Consider the following 21,817-nt stretch of genomic DNA (forward strand, 5'->3'; position numbering starts at 1 on the left):
GAGAGCCTGGCATCTGGCACGTGTCTCGACCGCATTCCCGTAAATATGTTTGCTCGTTTATGCGCCACCTTCCTCCGACTCTCGTTCTCGCTCTCGCGACGGCAGACTGCTCGCGCGTCCGCTAAGCCGATTACACGATAGATAGACGGATAGAGAAAGAGAGAAAGAGAGAGAGAGAGAGAGAAAGTATCGGCCTTAAGCCGGTCGCACAGGTGCAAACTCTTCGGAGCTCTCGTTCGTGTCGTTCGATTTTTCGTCGCCGCGATACATTTCATTTCTCGGCCGAGCGACTCGCTTCATAGCCGTTTCGCCTTTCGCGATCTACCTCAACGATCTCTTCTTCTTACTCGGGCTCTGTTTCCTGCTTCCTCCCGCCGAACGCGATCACTTCGCGAGCCCCGAACCTTCGTTCCAGGCTCGTTCGTCGCGTTTATTGCGCCGCGATACCGCGCGTACACCACGAATTACGGTATGCGGGAAACGCGTCAGTGTTTGAACAGTTGATCACTGCGCGAGTTCCTTCGCGGACAATGTATGTACTCTCGACTTCCAGAAAAACGACCGCGCGGCGTCGTCGCGATACGCGACCGCCTATAGGTTATTCGGATATTTTTATCAGCGCGTAATTCTGCAGGAATGCTGCCTCGAAACGGGACTCGTATCGTCTCGAGCGTGATAACGATCCAAGCGTATTATTAGACCCGTAACGTGTTCGTTTTGGTATTTCCTTGTCGGTTTCCTTGCGGCGCGGATTGATTTTTTTTTTTTTTTTCTTCGCGCCGCAGAAGCCGTCGGTAAAGTTCGCGTGTACGATGCTCGCTGCCTCGAACCGCATCGCGGTACCAGCAACAAGGTTTCGACGTTCACTCCGATCGAACGAGCAAGGCGGAAAGACACTCGGAACACTCGTCCGTGGAAAAAAAAAAGTAGCGTTCGATTGCGCGCGCGCGCAGCTCCGTAGCGAATCGCAGGAAACGCGCGATCCGTTTTCAAGCATGATCGAACCGAGGCGCGAGTTTCGAGAGCGCGCAGCGAACCTCCGTTCGTGCGCGTTGTCCCATCGAAGCGAGTCTTCTTCGACGTTTTTGCGATCCTTAATTAAAACGCTGGTTACGCTTCTTCCGTTGAATTTCTGTGTTCTACGATTTTTCCGATTCTTACTGTACTTAATTATTCATGATTAGGAACCGTGGTTAGCTTTTCTCTCTTTAAACCGTGGGGCGAGTTCCAAAAAGATCGAGGATCTTCTTCTCGAGCGAGCGGTGGGCTTTGAAAGGTAAAGAACCACTGGATCGGAACAACGTACGAGTAAAATGCGGAAGATCGCGAATTGGAGAAACAGTCGGAGGAAGGAGAGAACGATCGTAAACGGAGTTAACGCGACGGTTCAAGGGAGCACTCTGCCCGGCAGGAGGATATCACGAATCGTCCCGAGATAGCCTGATCATCGGAGGGGTGGTTGGCCGCGATGGAGGGGGTGCGTCGACCGCCAGCGAGGACGAGCGAGGGCGAGAGCCGCCGAGAGGGAGAGGGAGCGAATAGGTATCGCGCTAGGAGAAGAGGAGAGGACCGATAGAGAGAGAGAGAGAGAGAAAGAGAGAGTGGGGGAAGGCGAGCTCGCGCAGGCGCCAGCCCCGAACTTCCCTCCGGTTGATCAGTCGTGCGTGGCACTTGACACGCGTCGCGTCTTTCCGCTAGTTTCGGGGTGCGTTACGAATCGTGTCCGTTTCGTTCACCCGCTCCGTTCTCCGCTTGTCTCTCTTCCTGTCGCGCGCGTTTTCGCCCCCTCCCCCTCTCTTTCTCTCTTCTCTCTTCTCTCTCTCTCTCTTCTCACACATATACGCACACCCGCACACTCTCTCTCGCATTCTCTTTCTCCCTCTTGTCTCATTTTCTCTCTCAGTTTCTCCCTCTCGCTCGCTCGGTGACTCGCTCGCTCTCTCTCACTCTCCGTCCCGGATTCTGTGATTCTGTGATTCCGTGATTTGCGGTGTTCGTGCTTCCATCGGGACGACGTCGGTGGCTCGCCGAAATCGACGATCGCGGGGAAACGAGCGGCGATTACGGGGTACTCGATTCGACGATACCGTCGCAATCGACGGGTGCGTCCGCGCAAACTTTCCCGGGTACGGGACGTTGGTATTCGAGAGTGCACGGTCTTTGTCTTCGGCGCGAGCACACGTCTCGGGAAAGTGTACGCGGATCGACTCGAATCGTAGAGAACGGAAACGATTCGCCGATCGTATCTCGGTGATCCAGTGGCAAGCTTCGCGAGCGGGTGCGTCCGCGACAACGTTTCTTTGTGTCGCGCTGGGTGCAGTTACTCTGTGATATCGTCGATCTCGAGAAGTCCCGGAATCCCGTAGCCGCCAGTCCGGGACCACGTGTACCGTTCGAAGCGACCGAAAGCGTCGGAAGAAGAAAAGCCCGAGAGTCTGAAATACAGCCGTCCGTCAGTACCCTCGTTTCCCGCTCGCGATTTTCTTCGATTCGCTGGACAACGTTACCACCGTCGCCCTAAACGTCTCCCCGCTGTCTTCGATTCGATGCGAGTGCCGCTCCTACGAGGGAAACGAGGATCGATATTTACGAGGTAGGACGAGTCCTTCCGCGGGTAATTCGGGGTGCGTTAGACGCGTCCGCAGGATCGATTCGACATCGATGGCTGCGAGAGCGACGTACTCCGTTATCCTTTTCCACGAAACGGTGGAATCTATACCACCCGCTCGTTTCTCTCTTTACGCGTTTCGATCGTCGATAAATATGCGAGCGACGAGCCATCGAAACTCAACGGACCGTGAAATCGCATCGGTTCTAGTAAAACGAAGCTAACTTCGAAAGAAAACCATCCTCTTCGCTCGGCGATACCTTTCGATCGGATTTGCCGATTTGCTCGGTAATCGCGAATATTCGCCGACGAGAGCAGCTCGTTGTACAGCGAGGCAATAATATCGAAAACGCGAGCGCGTAAACGCGACGGTTACGTCACGATCTCGTGCGAGACCGATGCATACTCTCGCAACGAGTGTGCACACGCGTATACACGTTCGCTAACTCGCGCGTAAAGAGGTTCTTTTGGCAGAGGTTGCGCGGGTGGATTACGCGAAATTTCGGAATTCGGTGTGGATACGAACGAGACTTGTCCTTCGTGCGCGTTTTGCGGTTCCGACGCAAATTACTGTCAGGTTTTCTTCTTAGTTGCGATCCCGTTTTTCGCCACCGCCACCGCCACCGCCGAAATCGTTAAATTTAGTTTCTTCGTAACTGGCGGCTTCGCGACGAGTAGACAATGCGAGCTTGTTAACGCGACGCACTAACGGGACGACGTTCGCGGCTTGCATTTAAATGTTAATACTCTCTCCTCGGAGGGTGCAACTTAATTGGCAGTTTCGACGGTAGGACTACGTGTTGCGCCGCGAGCGAACGTCTCGGTAACGACGCGCGAAGAAAAGGTACGGAAAGGGTCGCGTAAATTCACTTCGGAACGCGATTTATAGGCTTGACCGGAATATCGCTGGGTTATGTAATGCGAGCGTGTAAACACGACCGATCCAATTACTCTTTGAACGATATAAATCCACGTAGGAGAGTTCTTCGGGTCGAACACGGTACCCCGCTACGACTACCTGGTGGTAATCGACCTCGTCCGAACCCAGCCTGTCCTCCGTTTATTTTTCTTTTTTTTTTTTACCATCCTAAATTCGCGTTTCCGCCTCGTTTTCGCGCACCCTCTCGACGCGCAATTTTCCCCCGTGCTACGCGTTCCTGGAATTCCACCAGCATCGCGACGCAGAAAATTCGAAAACATTTCCAACGATCGATCCTCGCCCACGGTGAAAACGCGTCGTTTCGTCCCGAAGTTTCGACGCGACGCTGAAAATTTCTCTGGTGAAAATCGGCAAATTTCGCCTCTCGTACACTCGATTTCTTTCCCGCGCTTCGAATGTTTGTCAACGAATCCCCTCGCGTCGTCTTCGGTTTTCCACCCTCGCGCTGTTGAAACGTCGCGCGATCGAAATGCAACGTTCCGCGACCAGGGGACTCGTTTTCCTCCTGGTTTTTCCGAAAACGAGTAAGAGGAGACGCAGCAAAGATTCGTCGAGGGCCATTAGGAAGGTGGTAAACACTTTGTTTCCGTCCTCGATCGCAATCTACGGCGTCGTCTTTTCCATTTTTCGTCGAAAATTCCCAACGTCGCCGCGCGACGCTGTCACGAGTCCAGGTAGCCGACGAAAAACCTGCATAATTTACACGAAAAACGACGTTTTCCCGAAGCTGGCCAGGCACCGTCGTAAACCGTTACCCGTGAACAGTGCGCGGTCAGTTCCCGGAATTCGTTATCCGCGATTCAAAGAATCCGCGAGTGGCTGTCCCGAAAGAAGAAATTCTTTAACGACCGGAGCGGATCGTCGACCCGAACTTTCCCCGCCGATCGTAATTCATTCTCGTGCGAGCAACTTGCCCCGGCTAATTGGCGATAGAGATAGGTTGTGTCATCGCACGCTACGCCGTACCGTCCGACAAAGCGTCTACAAGTTCGTCGTCCGTCTCGTTCTCGTTTCTAACGAGATCGTCGACGCACCTTGTTTTATTCGTTTCTCGGTTCGAACGCAGGGGATATCTCGCTCGATGGCGGCGGTACCCGCAACGGTGGGTCCGCTCGGTGAATACGAGACCGTGCGCCTCGAACGTTCAAAGCGAACGAAACGACAGGAGGGTGTTCGCGTACCAAGGACGGGGTAGAAATTTCGTGGGATGTTCTCGCAACGCGACCGCGTTCGAAACGTTACCTGAGCCCGGTTAGTCGCTTGGCCCTGTCCGTTCGCGCGGAATGCCCCTTTTAACGCGACTCGCTCGGACGCGCTATAACCGAGGAAAACGTGTGGGAGCGAGGCCGGGAACGCGCCTCAAATATGTAATACTAACACACATACTTGGCTATCGATTTTCCAGCAACTACCCCCTAGTGCGCCCGTTCGAAGTCGTTCGCTTCTCGCGATGGTAATTCTTCGACGGTTCGAGGCACGGCGCGTTCTTCGATTTCCCGCGAAGATGTTTCGCTCGTTGCGTAAGAAAGAAGAAAGAAAAACGAGTGCAACGAGGGGAGGGGGAATAATTCCTTTATCGTTGTGTGTAAAAACAGTGGCTCGAAAACGCGAGTCGTCGAATCGGAAACGCTTACCTCGACAGAGGAGATTCAACAGCGCGCGATGGCTCGGTAGACGGATCGATTCGGGGAATTACGTTCGCGAGGGTTTCGGACGGGCGAGTGTCGCGATCGTCGGCGTTCCTTTCACGATGGAACGAAAACGCGCGGAGAACGACGTTACAAAGTGTATAATAACCATCGGGAGCGCGGGTCCTGCGAAACCGCGTTCCCGCGTTCCCGCGTATTCTCGGTGCATAGCTTCTCGCGGTCGGCCGTTAGATCTGTCCTCAGTTAATAATGACTCGACCGGTTGATTTAACGGCGTCGTTAGAACGGTCGCCTATACACGAAAGACATAGCACGCGCGGTTCCGAGGTCCTTACGACTCCATCGTCCGCGACTATTAGCTTTTGCGGTTGACACGTTCGCTCCGAGTAATTGGCCGTATTAAATTTAATAATCCGACCGCGGCCCCGTACTTCACCCGTTTCCGCCTTCCTGCTCCGGTTTTCGTCGACCGAGTTCGATCGTGCTCGTTTATTCTCCGTCTTTCCAACAACGGGGATTAATCGAGGCAGAAGATGTAAACGAAAGAGCACTCGACACGGGACAGGGAGGTAGGGGGAGTCCATTGCGCTCGATATTCCACGCCGAGCTAACGAGAACGTTCTTTCTTTGGTTCGAGACGTTGAACGAACCCCGCGGTTAGATACACGCGTTTACGCGGGGTACTTTGCCGGTAGAATTCGGCGCGGCAGCCACTTTGAGCGATAGCTCGGACTTAACGGTCCGTGACGTTGGAACGAGGCTCGATCCGCGCCGTCGCGCATGAGCTCGTGTCGTTTGTGGATTACACGCCGATGTAGGTGCGTACCGCGCGACGGGGTTCCTGGCACGGGTCATTTCCGTACTTCTCGTTCCTTTCTTTCCCCGTTTGGTTTCTTCGCGGTAAACGCGATTTTCCTCGCTGGGAACCGCGCGAGGGAGGACCCGGCTGCGTCGGTACGAAAACGTAATTACCGAGGATCGAGGAACCGGTCTACTCCGTTCGGCGAGCTCGGAAGAAATTTCCTTATTTTCATTAACGTTGTCTCCGCTCGGACGCGCCGGTAACCGTATACAACGCGGTTTTACTCGGGAGATTAAAAATTTCATTTCTCGCCGGGCCGCGGCGCGAGATTCGACGGAATTGTCCACGAAATACTCCGACGCAAAATTATCCCGGGCGTACTATATTTCTAACGTCGAGCCGTAAATCCATTCTACCTCCCCCGTCGCTCTGATCTACCGTTGCCTTTTCCGCGCGAAAGATTACGCGCCGGGGAAAAACGAATTAATGAAAAATGTTCCGCGAGAGAAAGGCCGCGTCCGCGCCCCGTAGAGATCTTTTTTTCGACGGGATATTTCGAAACAACGAGCACCGTCGTTACCGCCACGGAGAGATTCGCGGACCCGGGTTTGCTCCATTAAACGAACGCCGCGGGTATTAAACTTCCGCGGTCCCTGTGTCGAATTCGACTCGACGTTTCGTTCCCCGAGTTTACGACCCTCCCTACCTATTACGGAGATCTCGGCCGTATTTCCCTAGAATATTGCGCTTGTACGTATGTTTGCGGAGACATCGTAGCCAGACGCGTAGACACTGCGCGTTGCAAAGTACTTAAACAATGATGAAACGTCATCTCGTGTACCGATATTGTATCGAGTTGTTCGATTGTTTAGCTACCGCGAAAAGGTGAAAAACCTCGTAGTTTTCGTGATCGAATTTGCCTTTGATTCGAGGCGTACTTACGCACGCGTCCGTTGCTCGGTAGCAGCGCGGTCTCGATCGCGTATCGAGACCTTACTCGCCTTTAATCTCGTCCCAACCACCTGTGAAAACGAGACCGACTCGAATTCGCGGAAGGTGGCAATCGATACGCGGTGGTTCGCGTGTTACCGCGGTCATCGTACATCGATAACGAACGAGGCCGAGAATCCAACGGCGAGCGAATACGTCGCGTATCTTTCGATTCACCGTCTCATCCGCGCAACACGACCGGAACGGTCCAATTGATTTTTGCTAATTCGAGCGCCGCGGTAAAGAACGAAGGACAAGTCGAGGAAGGTCGTACGATGTCTCCGTATCGTTTCCTTTTGCCCTTTAATCTCGATCGATACGCGCGACATTCGAGTCCGATCCACGATACCGAGGGTGCGAGCGGCGATTTCGGTAAACGTAAAACGTCGCCGATGGAGGTTAACGAGATAATTTCACGAGTTTGGCATCGATTCGTATTCCACGATCGGGGAACAATAATAAACCGGCAGATAGCGGTCCCGTTCCCGTGGGATTCGTGCAAGAGGAATATAAATCCTGGTTCGATCGCACCGGTGCCGGCTATATTAATACATTAATTTCCCCCGTTCTCTGCACACAGACGGTAGATCCGTATTAAGATAATTCGAGGCAAAGCATGCGCGCGGGATTCGAACTAACGATACGGGAGCCCCGATATCTGGCTGCGCGCGCATCCCCGTTCGCTACGGGTCGTTCGACCTACGGAGAGTCTACTTCGCTTCGGTCGTTCCTCGAAAACCTGTTAAAGTACGCTGTACTCGATTTTCTTCGCACCGCGATTACAATCGATACCTCGGATCGAATCCGAAAACCGTAGATCGTCCTTGCGAGAATTGTTTTCTATTCGACGCGCAAGATACGTACGCACTCTGGTGTTACAATAATTGTTTCGATGGTAAAACGTAACGAACACTTTGGCCGTACTTTCGCGATCGTAGCGCACCGTCAAAGGGCAAATACTCCACGAAGGGAAGGAAACGGTTCCGGTCGAGTTTTTCAACGATCGCTGTTCGTCACGCGTAGTCGATTTCTCCGCGTAATCCGAGCGGCGCTTAATTTAATCGCGAGCGACGCGCGAATCGAGGAACCTTTGGGCGGCATTCACGGAATCCGAGTAACGTCTGGTGGCTCGGGACAGCCACCTTTATCGATCCATCGTTGTGCTTGCAGCGCACCGATTTCGGAACCCCGCGCGACCAAGGCCGACCCGTGAAAAAACCGGGAAACACTTGGACTCCAGGGAGGGAGAGCACCACTGTGCCCGCTACCTCCGCGAAATTGAAGAGGGTCGTTTGATTTATGGCGGAAGCGTTCTCCAGGATATCCCTCTTTCTTTCTCGTTCTACGCTCGAATTTCGTAAAGTTGCTCCCTGGCGCGCCCTCGCCAATTACTCACCCCCTACCCCCGAGCGTGTTCTCGAAAACGCATCGACCACCTTCGTCTTCTACTCGCGCACCCTTTTATCTCGTCACGATCGATCCGCGATCTCTCGCGACCGTCCGGATCGCGACTTATCGGTGACTTCTCGGTGCGTGTTTTCGCGAACAGCTGTTCCCTCTAAAAATAGGCGAACGGTGTTCGTGTTTCGGTGCACGCGAGCTTTCATCGATCCCGCGTGGAAAATATCCGTTGGAAATTTCGTTTCCCCCTCTGACCGATGGATCGAACTTTCTGTTTCAGGTACGTAACCGCGGTGTGGATTTTGTTTGTCGAACTCGCGGCAGTCGGTCGGGTATCGGTGGGGTAAAACGCTATCTTCGATGGTATCTCTACGTTTAAAAGGTAATTAAATCTTTTTTCTCTTTCGTCGTATTTACGATCAAATTCGCGTTTAATCCCCCGTTGACGCGGAGGACGATAACCGGGTCGAACTCGAACCAAACGATTGTGTCGGTTTACTTGTTGGCTTTGTTTCAATCGATATTGCTATCGCGAGGAGTACGGGTCAGGAAAGTATATTTGCGGATTGTAAATAATCTATATTTAAATTTGGATATCGCAGCTCGATGTCTATATATACGCACGGACACTTATATACACTTTCGAATTGTTTTATCGCGCGGACTCGTTGCTCACCGATCGTTCGTACATTTCGAACATACGTACGCTCATCGTTGTTCGAAGATTTAGAGGACGATAAATTGTTCGCCGTAGATTCGTCGTAAAGCGAGCGTCGCACGTGGGAAGAACTAGTTTCGTCGCTGTTCGCATTGTCGACTGTAAAGTAAATGGGTCTCGAGCGGCTCGTTAGTCGTACGAGGGTTAAGCTCCGCGTCGGATGGATTTCCACTTTTCTCCAATTTTGTTCCCGGGCTGGAGGCTGGAATCGTGGCCCGTAACCGGCACCCTTCGATACGTCCGCTGGAACGTTTCTTCCACTCTCTCGTTGTTTTTACGTCCAACGTTGGCAACCACCGGGAACCAGATTCGTTGGTTTTACGCGCAGCTGACGTACGCTCGATGGTAAGTCTGGAAGGGACAGTTCGCGAAACGAACGGTATCGCCGGTTGGTATCGAACGATCAGTTTTTCGTTTCGGGGGCGGGCGCGCGCGCGTTTCGTTTCTGTTCGAGGAACAGCTGCGTCCCCGTCGAAATTCATTGCCCCGTGGCTCGTTCGGGGCGAAGCGTGGATACGTGTGCGCAGAGGGTACCGATCGAAGACGCGATAAAAATGCGATAAATTGCGTTGTTTCGATCCGGGCTATCGAAAGACCGAGAGAAATAAAGAGCGAGAATAATACGAAGGTGTCAAGGATGGAACGCGTTTGAGAAGCTTTTTCGTTAACCGGAGGTTAAGTGGCCCTTCTTTATCTCCGGTAAGATCCACTTGGACCACTGTCCCAGTTTGCAGACGACGACGTTGTCGCGTCACCCGGAAAGGAATCGTCGAAAAGCACCGGATGGACGGACGGGCGGACGGGCGGGCACTCGGGCCGCGTTTTATTCAATTTGGTAGAAAGCGAGCTCCACGGTAGGAATCTCCGCGGATCGTGGCGCATCCGTTCGATGAAACGAAACACATACTCCGGGAGTTTTCTCGATTCTTTCGTTTCTCGTCGGAGATATTGAATCGCAAACGCCGCCCGGTTTCGCTGTCTGGGCTCCGAGCTGCTCCGAGGGGCTCGGCGCGGGGGAGCGATACAGGAAGTTTCCTCGTTTGCATTTAGATATCGCGTATCGGCTGGAAGATGCTCGAGAGACTCTTGCTCGTGTTTTTTTACGCTCGCTCGCACCGAGCGTGGTGGGAGTACGAGAGAACGACCGCGTGTATCCTAGCACGACGGTGCGGCACGGCCACGGCTACGATTACGGAAACAATAGCGGGACGTAATCTCGAGATGTATTCGGTGTACCCTCGACCCGCGAGATGCGTGCGCGTCGTCTTCGACGTTGCGGATTCCCGTCTCTCTGGCCGCGAACATTTTTCTGGTCCGGCCTCGTATTTCGCGCACTCGAACCGCGAACGAATTGGGTTGCGCTCGTTATCGATCGCTCGACGATCGTTCCAGACGGAAGTCTTTCGAAACTCGATCGTCGGCCGTAGGGAGGGAAGTCGACTCGTCGCCGAAAACGAAAACGTTCCAGTCGAAGCGAGCCAATTTCGCTCGCGAGAGAACGAGAGAGGAGGCTGTCGGTGAATATCGCGTTTAAACTTTGCGCTCGCGCCTCGAACTTGCCGCATCCTATTTACGGGGGAAATAGAATTTGGGTTGCCACGATTGTTCAAAGAGGTTGGGCGTCTCGCGCGCAAACAACGGGGACGCGGCGGTACGCACGGTATTACGATCCATCGATCGTTTTTATCAGACACGCGGTATATCCGGGTCAACGATAGGAAACAGAGAAATCTCGAGTACGCGGTACGCTTCGATAATACCAGAAATGAATTTATCTGGTCGATTTCGATCGAACAAGGAAATAGAATCAGCGGTGGATAGCTACGCGTTACGGTTAATTAATAGCCGGCCACGGACGCACCGATCCCGGCGGCGTTCTTCCTCCATTTTCTGGAAAATTAATTCGGAAAATGACCAACCGCTGGCGTCTCGCCCGGCGAGCAAATTGCCTTAGCGGACGCACGCTCGGGGAAATACCGATATTGCGCGCGAAAACGTGTCTCCGCACTCCCCGGTTTCCCCTCGAGTACGTTGAGGCACATTTTATCGCGACACTCGGAGTTTATACGTTCCGATGCTCGAATCCTGCGCGGCTACGGTGTCCTCCGGTTCCGCTCCGCTCGCGAATATCGCCCGAAGAATTACGTCGCCCGGAAGAACAACGTAAAATTCAACTCGACTCTTATTCGTATCTTCGGGATCGTTTGGCTCGCTTCGCACGTTACCAGTTAGATTTCGAGACCCGTTTCGATTCGCGTAACCCACGACGTATTTAAAATTCGTCGACGACTCGCGAGGAACGGGTTCTCCCGGGTTCTCCGTATCGAGCAACGGGGCTGTAGATCGATACGAGCGCGGAACCATACGGTAGACACATACCTGGCGGTACATATTTACCCCTCGCGATCCATTTACCTATTCGATTTAATAGCCGTGAGATTTAATCCGACACGAAGTGCCGTTTAAAATGGAAGAGCAATTGGTTTCGCCGTCGCGTATCGGTTTCGCTAATTAAAATTTTATGCAAACGAAATTTGCACGATTCCGGCGGTGGTATTAATCAAAGAGTTAGCTCCGTCGCGGATCGTTTCGATCGGTTTCCGTGCGTCGGTGAATCGCGAACGTGTTCCCGAGCCCTTGAGTTTCCACTCGGCAATTTCTTCGCTGGCTAGATCCAATCGAATTAACGAGCTAATGGCGGACGGAGACGCGGCGAAGTAAATCGGGAACCCGACCCTTCCGCTTTCCTCCGATAAAGTTATTAATGCCGGCTCCTGTTCCGCCACCATCGCCAGTTTCTTCGATACGTTCGCCGAATACGTACTTCTCCGAGGAAATTGTTCTCTCGAGTACGAGACGTTCGGTTGTTCCCCGAATGGGCGTTTCTCGAATTCTCGCCTCGATCCGCGGACAAAATACGCTCCGACGGCGAATTCGACGCTATTGCGCGCACGAACGAAAGAAACTGCAGATCGTCGTGGAAATTTTCCGCGGAAATTAAACCGCGCGGCATCTCTCGACGGATTAGTGCTTTTCCGTCGTTGGAGCTTCGTTTATCGCGGGATTCACGATTTCCAAGCTTCCGTTTAGTATTATCGGGCAACGAGCGAGAAACTCGGGCTCCATCGAGCGAAGAGAGATTTCTCAGCGCTCGGTACTTATCGGAACGTCAAAAGCGGAAGAATCGCCGCGACGAACGAGGTGAATCGAGGATACCCCCCGAGGAGCGATTTTTACAAAACGTCTGGACGGTTAACGACGATTTGGCCACCGATCCCCGCGATAAACGCGAAACTGGGATCGTCGCATGCTCGGGAAATCGAGCGAAGAAGTTTATCGGGTCGGTCACGTGATTTCGCGTACGAATCGATTCGAGGGGTGTTCAGGATCTTCCGCGTTCGCTCGGCGTAGTAATCGGTAGCAGAGATCGCCGTTACAAAGGACTCCGCGTGTTTGCTTCTCGTACAAATGCGATAATTAGCCCTCACGGCCGAGCGAAGCGGGGGCCCGGCTGGCGTATTTGCGCGATGCACAGCTCGTTTCCTGATTAATGGATGCGTCTCCTATGGTACGCGTTTCCACAAAGTCTCCGGGTAGAAATTCTCTTTTCATCGAGACCCCGTATCACCGACACGTCAATTATAAATACCTTCCTCCCTCGAAACTCTTTCCGCACGAATAATCGCGCCTCTTGCTACGCTTCGCCCTGAAAGCGTACACGTCAGCTGGCGGCGCATCGATGAAACGCAACTGAAAAAAAGCTTCCTGTCGCCCCGACCTATCGGAACACCGAGGTCTTCGGTCGAGCCACCAAGTTTCCACCGAGAACTTTCGCGCGACCGGCTTTAGCTTTCTCGCGAAATCTCCACCGACCCGTGCACCGCGATTCCAAATGCATTTCGCGAGAACGGAAATCTCGATTAACGCGGTGTTCCCAATTTGCGCACGAATCGGGTTAGAATCGACGATACGGAACCGTGTATCGAACGTCCACGAACGAATACACCGGGTTTCGCGATGGTAGCGGACTTTCCCGTAACAATGGTTCGCGAAACGACGAATAATTTCCAACGCGCGAGAAACAAAGAGCAACGACACCGGATAGTTTCGACGACACCTCGTCGCGCGAGGACATCCCACCGTCTATTATCTTTCCCTCTTTTCAGTTCCGGACGAACTCGGGAATCGATCGAACGAAAACGCGCAACTTTTCCAAGCCGCGTAACTTTCCACTCGCGTGAAACCCGTAACGCGAAGGTGGTGCTCTCCTCTACGAAAATAATATTTTTCTCGCGTTGTTCGATCTACGCGGATCACTTTTCGCCAGCTCGATACGGAGACGACGCGCCACGATCGAGACGCGCGTCGCGCAATGAGAAAACGAGCGACGCTACGGACCGAAAATACGAAGCTGCGCAATAACTCGGGAAAACGCGACACCGAGAACGTAAACGCGTATTACGAGAGCGTCGCGTGTCCCCGCCAATGAATTTCCCGCGCGCTCGCTATTTCGGCGAATGAATATTCATCGGCTATCGGCAGCGACACGCGTGACGCGAGAACGCGCGTTGCTCGTATGCAGATCGAATAATGGTTGCACGCACCGGCGTGCGTTTGATCTAATCGCGAAGTCAACGGGAGTACGCGCACGTTTTAGCTCGCAGTTTGCTTCCGTTTTCGCGCAGTCGAGCGACGCGTACGATATAAATTCTGCACGGACCCTGGAAAAGTAAACACGCGGGTAAGAGGTAGACGCGAACCTGGCGAAACGTACGAACGCAAAATTCGTTGGCGGAGAGAACTCTCCCTCTTCTCCTCCCTCGAAGAAGGGGAGAGCGTGGAAATATCGTCGAAGGGTACGGAGAGACCGTTTCGTCTTCCCTTTAATCTCCGCGGCTTTTTTCTCGAGCGCATCGAAGTTTCTCCACGGTCTCGCGAGTCGCAGCCACGCGGAATACGGGCGAGCAGACGACGACGGTCGTCGGGACCGTGTACGCGCAACACGGAAATATTTCTTTCCACGAGAGACACGAGATACCACGGACGAAGAAGGGTGGCCCTCGAGTAAAAGTCGTCGCAATTATCGACACGGGATCTCGACGACGAGGACCACCGGACTAAAAAGCACTCGCACGTGACGGGAATTCAGCCGCGTGAAACGGTCCCTGAAAAATCGGACTTTCTCGCGCTGCTACCTTCGAGCGTCTCGTAGATTTTTGTTACCCTCGTTCACCGGGAACCGGTCACCGACGGAAAATCTCGATACGCAATCCGTACGGGTGACTCGGCTCGTTACCTTTCGAACCTTTTCGGTCTCGAGTTATCTTAAATATTCGTCCGTTCGTTGTCGATTCAACGGTGACCACCCTTCGATGCCGCGAGAGATAACACGTTGCAACGACGAACGGAACGCGAGGAACACTCTTCGTCTACCTGTGCACTTTTCTCGGTGTTCTCCGAAACGCGACGCTCCGTAAATTCGAAATTCTTTGTCACTCGTACGCGCGCGAATCGTAGAAGAAGAGGTTCCAGAGCTAGGCGATGGCCCCAACGTAGGGCCAACGTAGGGCCAACGAGGGCCGATGTTACTTCGAAACGCGAGAGAAGGATCGAAGGGAGAACCGACCTCGAGTAGACGTCGAATTGGATTCCATCGGTCGAACTCATTCGATTAATTACTCGGCATCAAAGATCGGCCAGAGCTCGGTCGAACTCGACCGGAGGATCCCCGGGGACAATTGCGTTAAACCGGCTTTTGTTTGCGGACGTGCACCCGCAGGACTCGTCCGGACGGACCCTTCGTTATACCGTCCGAATTTCGTTCCGCTCGTTATCAGCGCGAACGTCTGCTTCGAAGGGAATTAATTGCGTTGTCTCTTGTAAAGAAAATCACGTAGAGGGACGGCTCGATATTTCTTACCCTCTGTGTGCGTTCTTTCGTCTTGACGCGCTTCGAGTTACTTGTATTGGAAACGCTTGCGTGTATTCTTTCGTTGCAGTTCCATCGCCGACGATAAACATTCCGAGCATCGTTGGCCGGCTGAATTTTCTTCGTTGCTCGAAGAGCATCTTTCGATTGCTAAATATTCGTGTAACGTGTTTATATTTTCCAATCTCGAACAATTCCGATACGTTGAAGAGCAACGACGAACGAAATCGTCGCGATGATCGACGCCCACGATTTTCTTTCGTCCCGTTTTAAAAATTTTGTAAAAAATTTCTCGGTAGCGCGCGCGTTGCTTTTCCACGCTCGTGAAACGCCGCGGTTCAACGAAACGAGAACGCGCGATTCCGATCGCAATCGGATCGTCCGCGATACGCGACAATGACTCGTCGCGTCTGTTCGGAGCATTGTTCGACGATAACGGGCAGGTGGATCGTCGTTCGAAAAAGTTGAACGAAAAACGCCCCGGGGCGTCGGGATCTTCCGCTTTATTTCCGCGGAATATTATCGGGATCGATGGACGGAAGGGGAGACCCTCCATTTTCATCGGCGACGTCTTGTTCGTTCGAACGATGCGCCATCGCGCGTGCACGCGACCGCCTAACCAATAGCGGGAGTACGCGCCCGAACAATGCGCGGATATTTTTGGTACGCTCGGGACGAATACGCGCCTTTTCTCTTCCTGCTATCGTCATCGAGTGACGCTTTCCAGCGTTCCAAAGACAATCTCGTTGCCAATTGCGATCCACCGCGAAAAGAAGAAACGAAAATACACGCGCGTACCAGCTCTTCGTTGTTGGGCGACCTCGAGGTTTCACGGTTGCTCCGTTGGCCATTGCGGTCGAGTCGTCGAGTCATCGAGTCCTCTTCCTTTACCCGAAATCGAGGAACCATTTTCATCTTTACTCGAAAGCTGAAAAATTGTCTCGATTCGAGTGAAAATTACGATCGTCCGTACCGACGCGACGTATAATTCTTTCGGATACCGAAATCCACCGTGTGTATCTTTGACGAAAGAAATCTCGTATAGGAATTTTTGTAGAAGCTTCGCGGCGACGTAGCCGCGATTCTGTGAACAATTATCGCAACGATTGCGGCAGGTTCGCGCGCGTTCAGCGATCGAAATAGGTGTACGGTCGTTCGGTCGATAAGTGTTATCGCCTCGGAGAATTCTTTTCGTTTTTATCGTTCGGTCCGCGGGCAGAAAACGTGACGGGTTTATCTGTCGCTCGGTCCGGTAACAAATTGAAGCACCGTCCCGGCGTGTAAACAGCGCACGAGAATTAGGGGCCGCGCGTTGAGAGACTCTTGGACGTGTTTACTCATCGGAATTCATATTAGCAGGGGGTGCGTGTACCGCGGGCGGAGCATCGGTGTGTTCCAGACAGCTTTTCACTCCACTTCGGTCGCAGCTGCAACAGATGCGTCCGCGTCGCTCCGAAACTTCGAGGCGGAGCTTGGCAGATATCGAGTAACCGCTTCTTACGAATGGCTCGCGCCCGATGTAATCGTGTATCTCGTATCGCTCGCGGAGAGAGCGGGACGACGACGTCGTCGTGTATTTTTTAATCCGCGCGTAGTACCGTCGGGTTTCGATCGAGGGGCTCCCAACGACGGAAAATGTTTACTCGGGGCAAAGTCCGTTGTACCCTCCGCGTCTGGAAAGATCCGTCGTCTCGTGTGTACGCACTCGAAACCTACCGACGAAGAAGTTATTCCCGACGGGACGATGCCCGAGCGGAACCGTCCTCCCGACACTCGACGCGACAGCCTCCCTCGCGAATCGAACGTCTCTTTGGAAATAGAAAGCTTTGCTATTTCCAAGCCGCGGTTGTCGCGCTCCTCGCGAACTACGTGACACAGTTCTCGAACGACGAACGAGGCGGCCCGAGCCGGTCCCCGATGCTGACCGCTCGAGAATCGACATTTTCGAGCGGCGCGGTGGACGCAACGCGCGAGGAAATTTAGGTGTCGAGCATACGACGTTCTCCAGATTCGCTGGAAATTTACACGCGCGCGATGTCCTCGCGAATCTTCGCGTCTATTTTCCACGCTTCGACGACCGTTTCGACGAGTCGCGTCTACGCAAATACGAATACGTCTCGGCGTACCGGAGGAGAAAGCACGACAGCTTGAAAAAGTACTCGTATACGTATGCGCGTCTCGTCCGGCGTTCGTCGATTTGGTTTCGTTCGCGGCACCGGAATCCGAAATCGCGAGGCGAGACGAGACGATCTTCGGAAAAGAAACGCGCGGACGTCCGATCGTTTCGTCGCGTCTACGAAAAAGAAAATCGACCGGGAATGTTTCCACTTGGCAATTTGGTAAACGCTCCCGACGTACGGGCTTCCCTGAATGATTTGTCGGGTTAATTTGGCCGCGTGCGCGACTAACTGCTCTTGCTTCGCCGGGTGTTTCCGGTGGGTAACGGTTGATTTGTCGCCGGATGGGAAACCAAAAACCGCAAAGTCCCTTTGCCACCTCGAGGGTGGATGGAAGCGAACATCGAGGAAACTCGAAATAATCTTGAACCGCGATTCAACGCCGACGTACGCAGCCGCGGAGCCGGGCTTAATTACCGGGCGGGACGCTCGACGATGGCAATTAAAAGTTTCACCGCGACCGATCCAACGTATTTCGGGATCCCGCGGGTAAACCCGTTTCCGTTTTCGGACTCGTTCGCGGGATCCTCGTCGCGATTCTCGCACGCTCGTCGCGAAGGAAATTTCAATCGTCTCGCGTACCACGGGTAGCCGAAAGGAGCCTCGCCTGACTGGAATCGCGAATCGTATCTCGTCCGACGCTTCGATCGGCCTTCGAAGGTCCGCGACCGAGCGTAAAACGCACTACGTTGTTACACGTGGCGTTCGGTTCCCCTTTAATCCAGGTGACGTTTCTCCGTTTCCCCACGGTACCGTGCACGCTCGACGAGAACTCCCGCGAACCCGAGTCTAATTAGTCCGAGTGCAAGGGACACGCCTCGTCTGCGCGTTTTCGGTCGTAGCGTATTATTGGCCAAAGCGCACGCGCTAATTGGGTCGAACGACCAAGAAAGTAGACGAGACGCATCGAGAGCGAGACCCTCGTCTCGCGGTGCGCAATGCCTACTTTTCGCGCACCGAGCTCTCTCCCCGGCCCCAACGTTTCTCCGCGAGAGCCTTTCTTTCGGTGGTTCGATTTTTCCATTCGCGAGACCTCGCGACAAAGCTCGAACCGTTCTCGAATCGAGCAAGTGCTCCGCCGTGTCCTCGAGAGGGGGTTGGGGCGAGCACGGTCCCCGCTGCCAAATATGCGACCCGAGCTGCTAAGCGTACCGTATCCGAGAAACGTGTTTTACCTCTCGGCGACGAGAGAAGAAAACGCGAAAGGGACCCCACCGAGACGTCGATGCATTGTTTTTAAGGTTTCCACGCTCGACGGAGACTCGTTCGCGGAACGCTCTGGTTTGCGATTCTCGAGTCTCGGCGCGAATTTTCCAAGCTCTTTGATGTTCGGTTTTCGCGCGTATTTCGGAACGCGACGGATATCAACGCGGCCTCGCGACTCCGGGATCGTTTCGCACCGAGTTGCTCAAATAAACGCGACGCGATTTACTTCGCTCGAACGCGGCCCGTTGTGCGCGGATCGTTTCGTAATACGCGGCCGGCGTTGAATTTATCGGAGATTTCGTGCAAACGTTCGTCCCGTCCGAGCTCGTTCACCAGCTCGCGGACGTTTATGCGTTTCGATGATTCTCGTTACAAAGTCTGCCGGTGTAACTGATTGCGATCAGCTGCTCGTCGTCGGGACTTTCGGCTTTACGAGGGTCTTCGCGCGAGCTTTCTTCGAGAACGGGCTTCTCGCGAAGACTTTACACCGGTCCGGTTCGTAACGAGGAATCCATCGAACGCGAAAACCGTCCGTCGGTACGAAGCCAGGGCAAACGTTTGTACAATTCTTTTTTTTTTTTTTCCTTCTACGCGCCAGATTCACTCTCGAAATTACGTATTCGCGTATTATCGCGAACGAGCGAAGCTTCCGTGCAAGAACGAGACAAGAGTCGAGAGCACGGTCGCGAAATGGAGGTACGAACGCGAACAGCGTATAGAGAGTATAGGAAAACGATAAACTACAATGCGACGAGAATCGATTACTCCGCGTGTAATTTACTTACGAAACGGAACGAAGCGACTGTAAATTTGCAACAAGAATCTCTCCCCGTTTTTGTTTCCACTTTTTTTCTTTTTTTTTTTTTTATTTCTTCAACGAGTAAATCGCAGCCAGGTTCGTTCGAACGATTTTCTACCGCGCTGCGCATCGACGGCTGCGTCGATCGTTTCGTCGAGAGATAATGTTCCGAGCGACGAACGGCCGTTATTACGGATACATCGTTCGAGAACCCATCGGGTTCGGAAGCGACGCCATTAGGGACCGTATGTGGGACACGTAATGGGATAAAGACGAAGTGGGTCTCGATAGACGCGCGACACCCGGGAGCGAGTTCGAAAATCGAGTATTCTCTTTCTCTATGATTTGCAACGTACTTTATTACGCATCTTATTGTACACAGCACGATACATAATATGTATGCATATATATGTATATACATATACGATATATAGATATAATCTAATTGTTAGTAAAGCGTGGAAGAATGCTGGCAGCGTGGTCGCGGTTCACTTGTTCGCGGGAGTTTCGTTTGGAATTTGTCTCGAAAATTTCCGATGAAAATGCTCGAACGTGTAGTTCGTCCCGATGGTGTTTCTCGTCGAGGTGTTTTCGTCGCGCGATTCGATGCCAGCATCCTTCGACCGTGTCGTTCGTGCATCGCGATCAAATCTGGAGAGCTCTTGTGCGGAGCGGTCGAGATCGGTGCAGTCGTCGCGTTTGGTGGGCAGTCCGGTCGTGTCGAATGTAAATGGCGTCGGCGGTGGTCGAGCGGTATGTTTTAGACCACGTAGTAGGGCGAGGAGTAAGCGGCAGCGTAGTACGGGTATCCGGTGTACGCGGCGTAAGGGTAGCTGTAGGACGCGTAGGCGACCGGGGCGCTGTACGCGCTGTAGGCGGCCAGAGGCGCGGTGTACGCCGCACCCAGCAACAGCCCTCGCTTGTTCCTTGCCGCGAGATCGGCTTCCGGCGCCACCGACTCGCTCTTCGCCGGCTCGATGGACTCGGTTTCCAACGGTTTCGCCAGGGCTACGGCCACCAGGGCGAACAGAGCTACAACCTGGAACATTCGATGGAAAATATAGTCGGTCGGCGTACGTACACGTATTACCGGTTAACGGAAAATCCGATACTCGTGCGACCGGCTCGAGAGGCGAGCGAGTACGCGTCCTCGAGCGATGGAATCTCACGATCGGTTCTCGATTTCGGTTCGAGAACCGAGCAAACGTAGATACTTTCCGTCGTTGAAACGTAAAAACGGAGAACACGAGGATCGAGTCGTATTCGAACGCACGAGGCACCGAATGTTCGAATCGGTCCAGTTTTCTCAATATGGTTCGCGGCTCGTCTCCCCGTCGATGAGAAACGAATCTTTCCACGGTAAATTGAGTTTAAAACGCGTTTACTCACTGCGATGCACTTCATGGTGTAGTTTGGAGAGGAGGTGACAAGCTTGGAAGCGAGTTGAAAATCGATTGATGCTCGAAACACCGAACCGGGCCCCTTTTATACCTATCCGATCGCCGTCGGACGACGCTACGTGCATCGACTGGTCAATGTTTACCTCGCGTAATCGCGCATAATTATTAACCTCTTGGCGTTGTTCGTCGCGGGGCTGCATCGCGAACGAGCAGCCTCGGTGGGTCTCGTTGCTGACGATGTTGAGCAACGCGGCCTTGGCCGTTGTCCAAACCGAGAGGCGGGAATCGTTCCGGGCGAGGAGGTTCGGCCGATTTTCGAGCTGATTTTCGTAACGCGCACGAATCACGAATGCGGTCCGTTTTGCACCGCGGGGTGGCGGATGTGTAACGAAATTGCGACAAAACGCGTTTGGAAGGACGGGTTGGGCCAACTCGGTGTGCCAGTTCGCGCCAACCTCGCGTAGAAAGTTTCGGATCGTCCCGACGCGAACTCGCGTTACGACGCGACCTTGCCGTGAGGTCGTCTCGGCGATCCCTAAGCCCCCGGAGTGGGAGCAGTTCCCCTATTGAAATTCCATTCGGGCGAGTTACGCGCAACCTCGCCGCGCGCAATCATTTTCACGACGACGATTTAGCTATTCCGTCCTTGTATCCAATTGGTCCTCGTTTGCGACCACGAAACCTAAATAGTCCCTCCCGTCGGTCGCCGTGCTCCGACCAGGGACCGCGAAGGGCCCTGAGGAGTTGGGTCGTTAACGCTGCTCGAAAATTCCGAAGCCTCTGGAGGATCCAATTTGGAAAAGCCTCCGGCCGATGCGTACGTGCGGATACCCGGTATTCCTCAAACTTGCGCTTTAACCACCACGACGAGGAGATTTTCGTCGCGCGGTGGATCGGAGATGGAACATCGAACGCGATCGCGTTCATTTGCATCGGTTTCGAAGAAGAATCGACATCGCGGTGGGACACCTAGTCTATTCGGTACGATCGGTGTATTCGGACGCGATTGTGGATTCCGTGAGCAGCCGCGAACGAACTCGGTTTCCATTTGCGGCCCGAAAGAAAGAAAGTTCGAATTCGATTCATTTCGAAGGTGCTTTCGCAGAAACACTTTCGAACGATCCGACGGATAGTTCGCAACGGTTCGAGCGCTTTCGCGGAAAGAGCGCAGAGTCGTTTCGGCGCGGTCTCGATGCAA

The 21,817-nt window shown here is 53.4% G+C and overlaps 2 protein-coding genes across 3 annotated transcripts in view; one reads left to right on the plus strand and one right to left on the minus strand.

Annotated features, from left to right (window-relative positions):
* LOC143143605 (uncharacterized) overlaps nucleotides 1-21,817 on the plus strand; it is an 85,318-nt gene that overhangs the window by 22,538 nt on the left and 40,963 nt on the right. Inside the window, exons 4-5 of one of the 2 annotated variants that reach the window (XM_076305025.1) lie at nucleotides 8,671-8,772; nucleotides 9,145-9,453. In XM_076305025.1, coding sequence (XP_076161140.1) covers nucleotides 9,269-9,453 — 185 coding nt within the window. In that variant the 5' untranslated portion in view covers nucleotides 8,671-8,772; nucleotides 9,145-9,268. The remainder of the gene's footprint in view (nucleotides 1-8,670; nucleotides 8,773-9,144; nucleotides 9,454-21,817) is intronic. The other variant, XM_076305026.1, reaches the window with a different exon arrangement.
* On the minus strand, nucleotides 19,843-20,749 carry LOC143143217 (uncharacterized). Its single transcript, XM_076304242.1, has 2 exons — nucleotides 20,609-20,749; nucleotides 19,843-20,258 (listed from the first exon to the last, which is right to left on the minus strand). Exons 1-2 carry the CDS (start codon nucleotides 20,621-20,623, stop codon nucleotides 19,980-19,982), a joined length of 294 nt encoding a protein of 97 aa, XP_076160357.1. The 5' UTR covers nucleotides 20,624-20,749; the 3' UTR covers nucleotides 19,843-19,979.

This window comes from Ptiloglossa arizonensis, chromosome 2 (genome assembly GCF_051014685.1).
Source record: "Ptiloglossa arizonensis isolate GNS036 chromosome 2, iyPtiAriz1_principal, whole genome shotgun sequence".
In the NCBI taxonomy this organism is placed as follows: domain Eukaryota; kingdom Metazoa; phylum Arthropoda; class Insecta; order Hymenoptera; family Colletidae; genus Ptiloglossa; species Ptiloglossa arizonensis.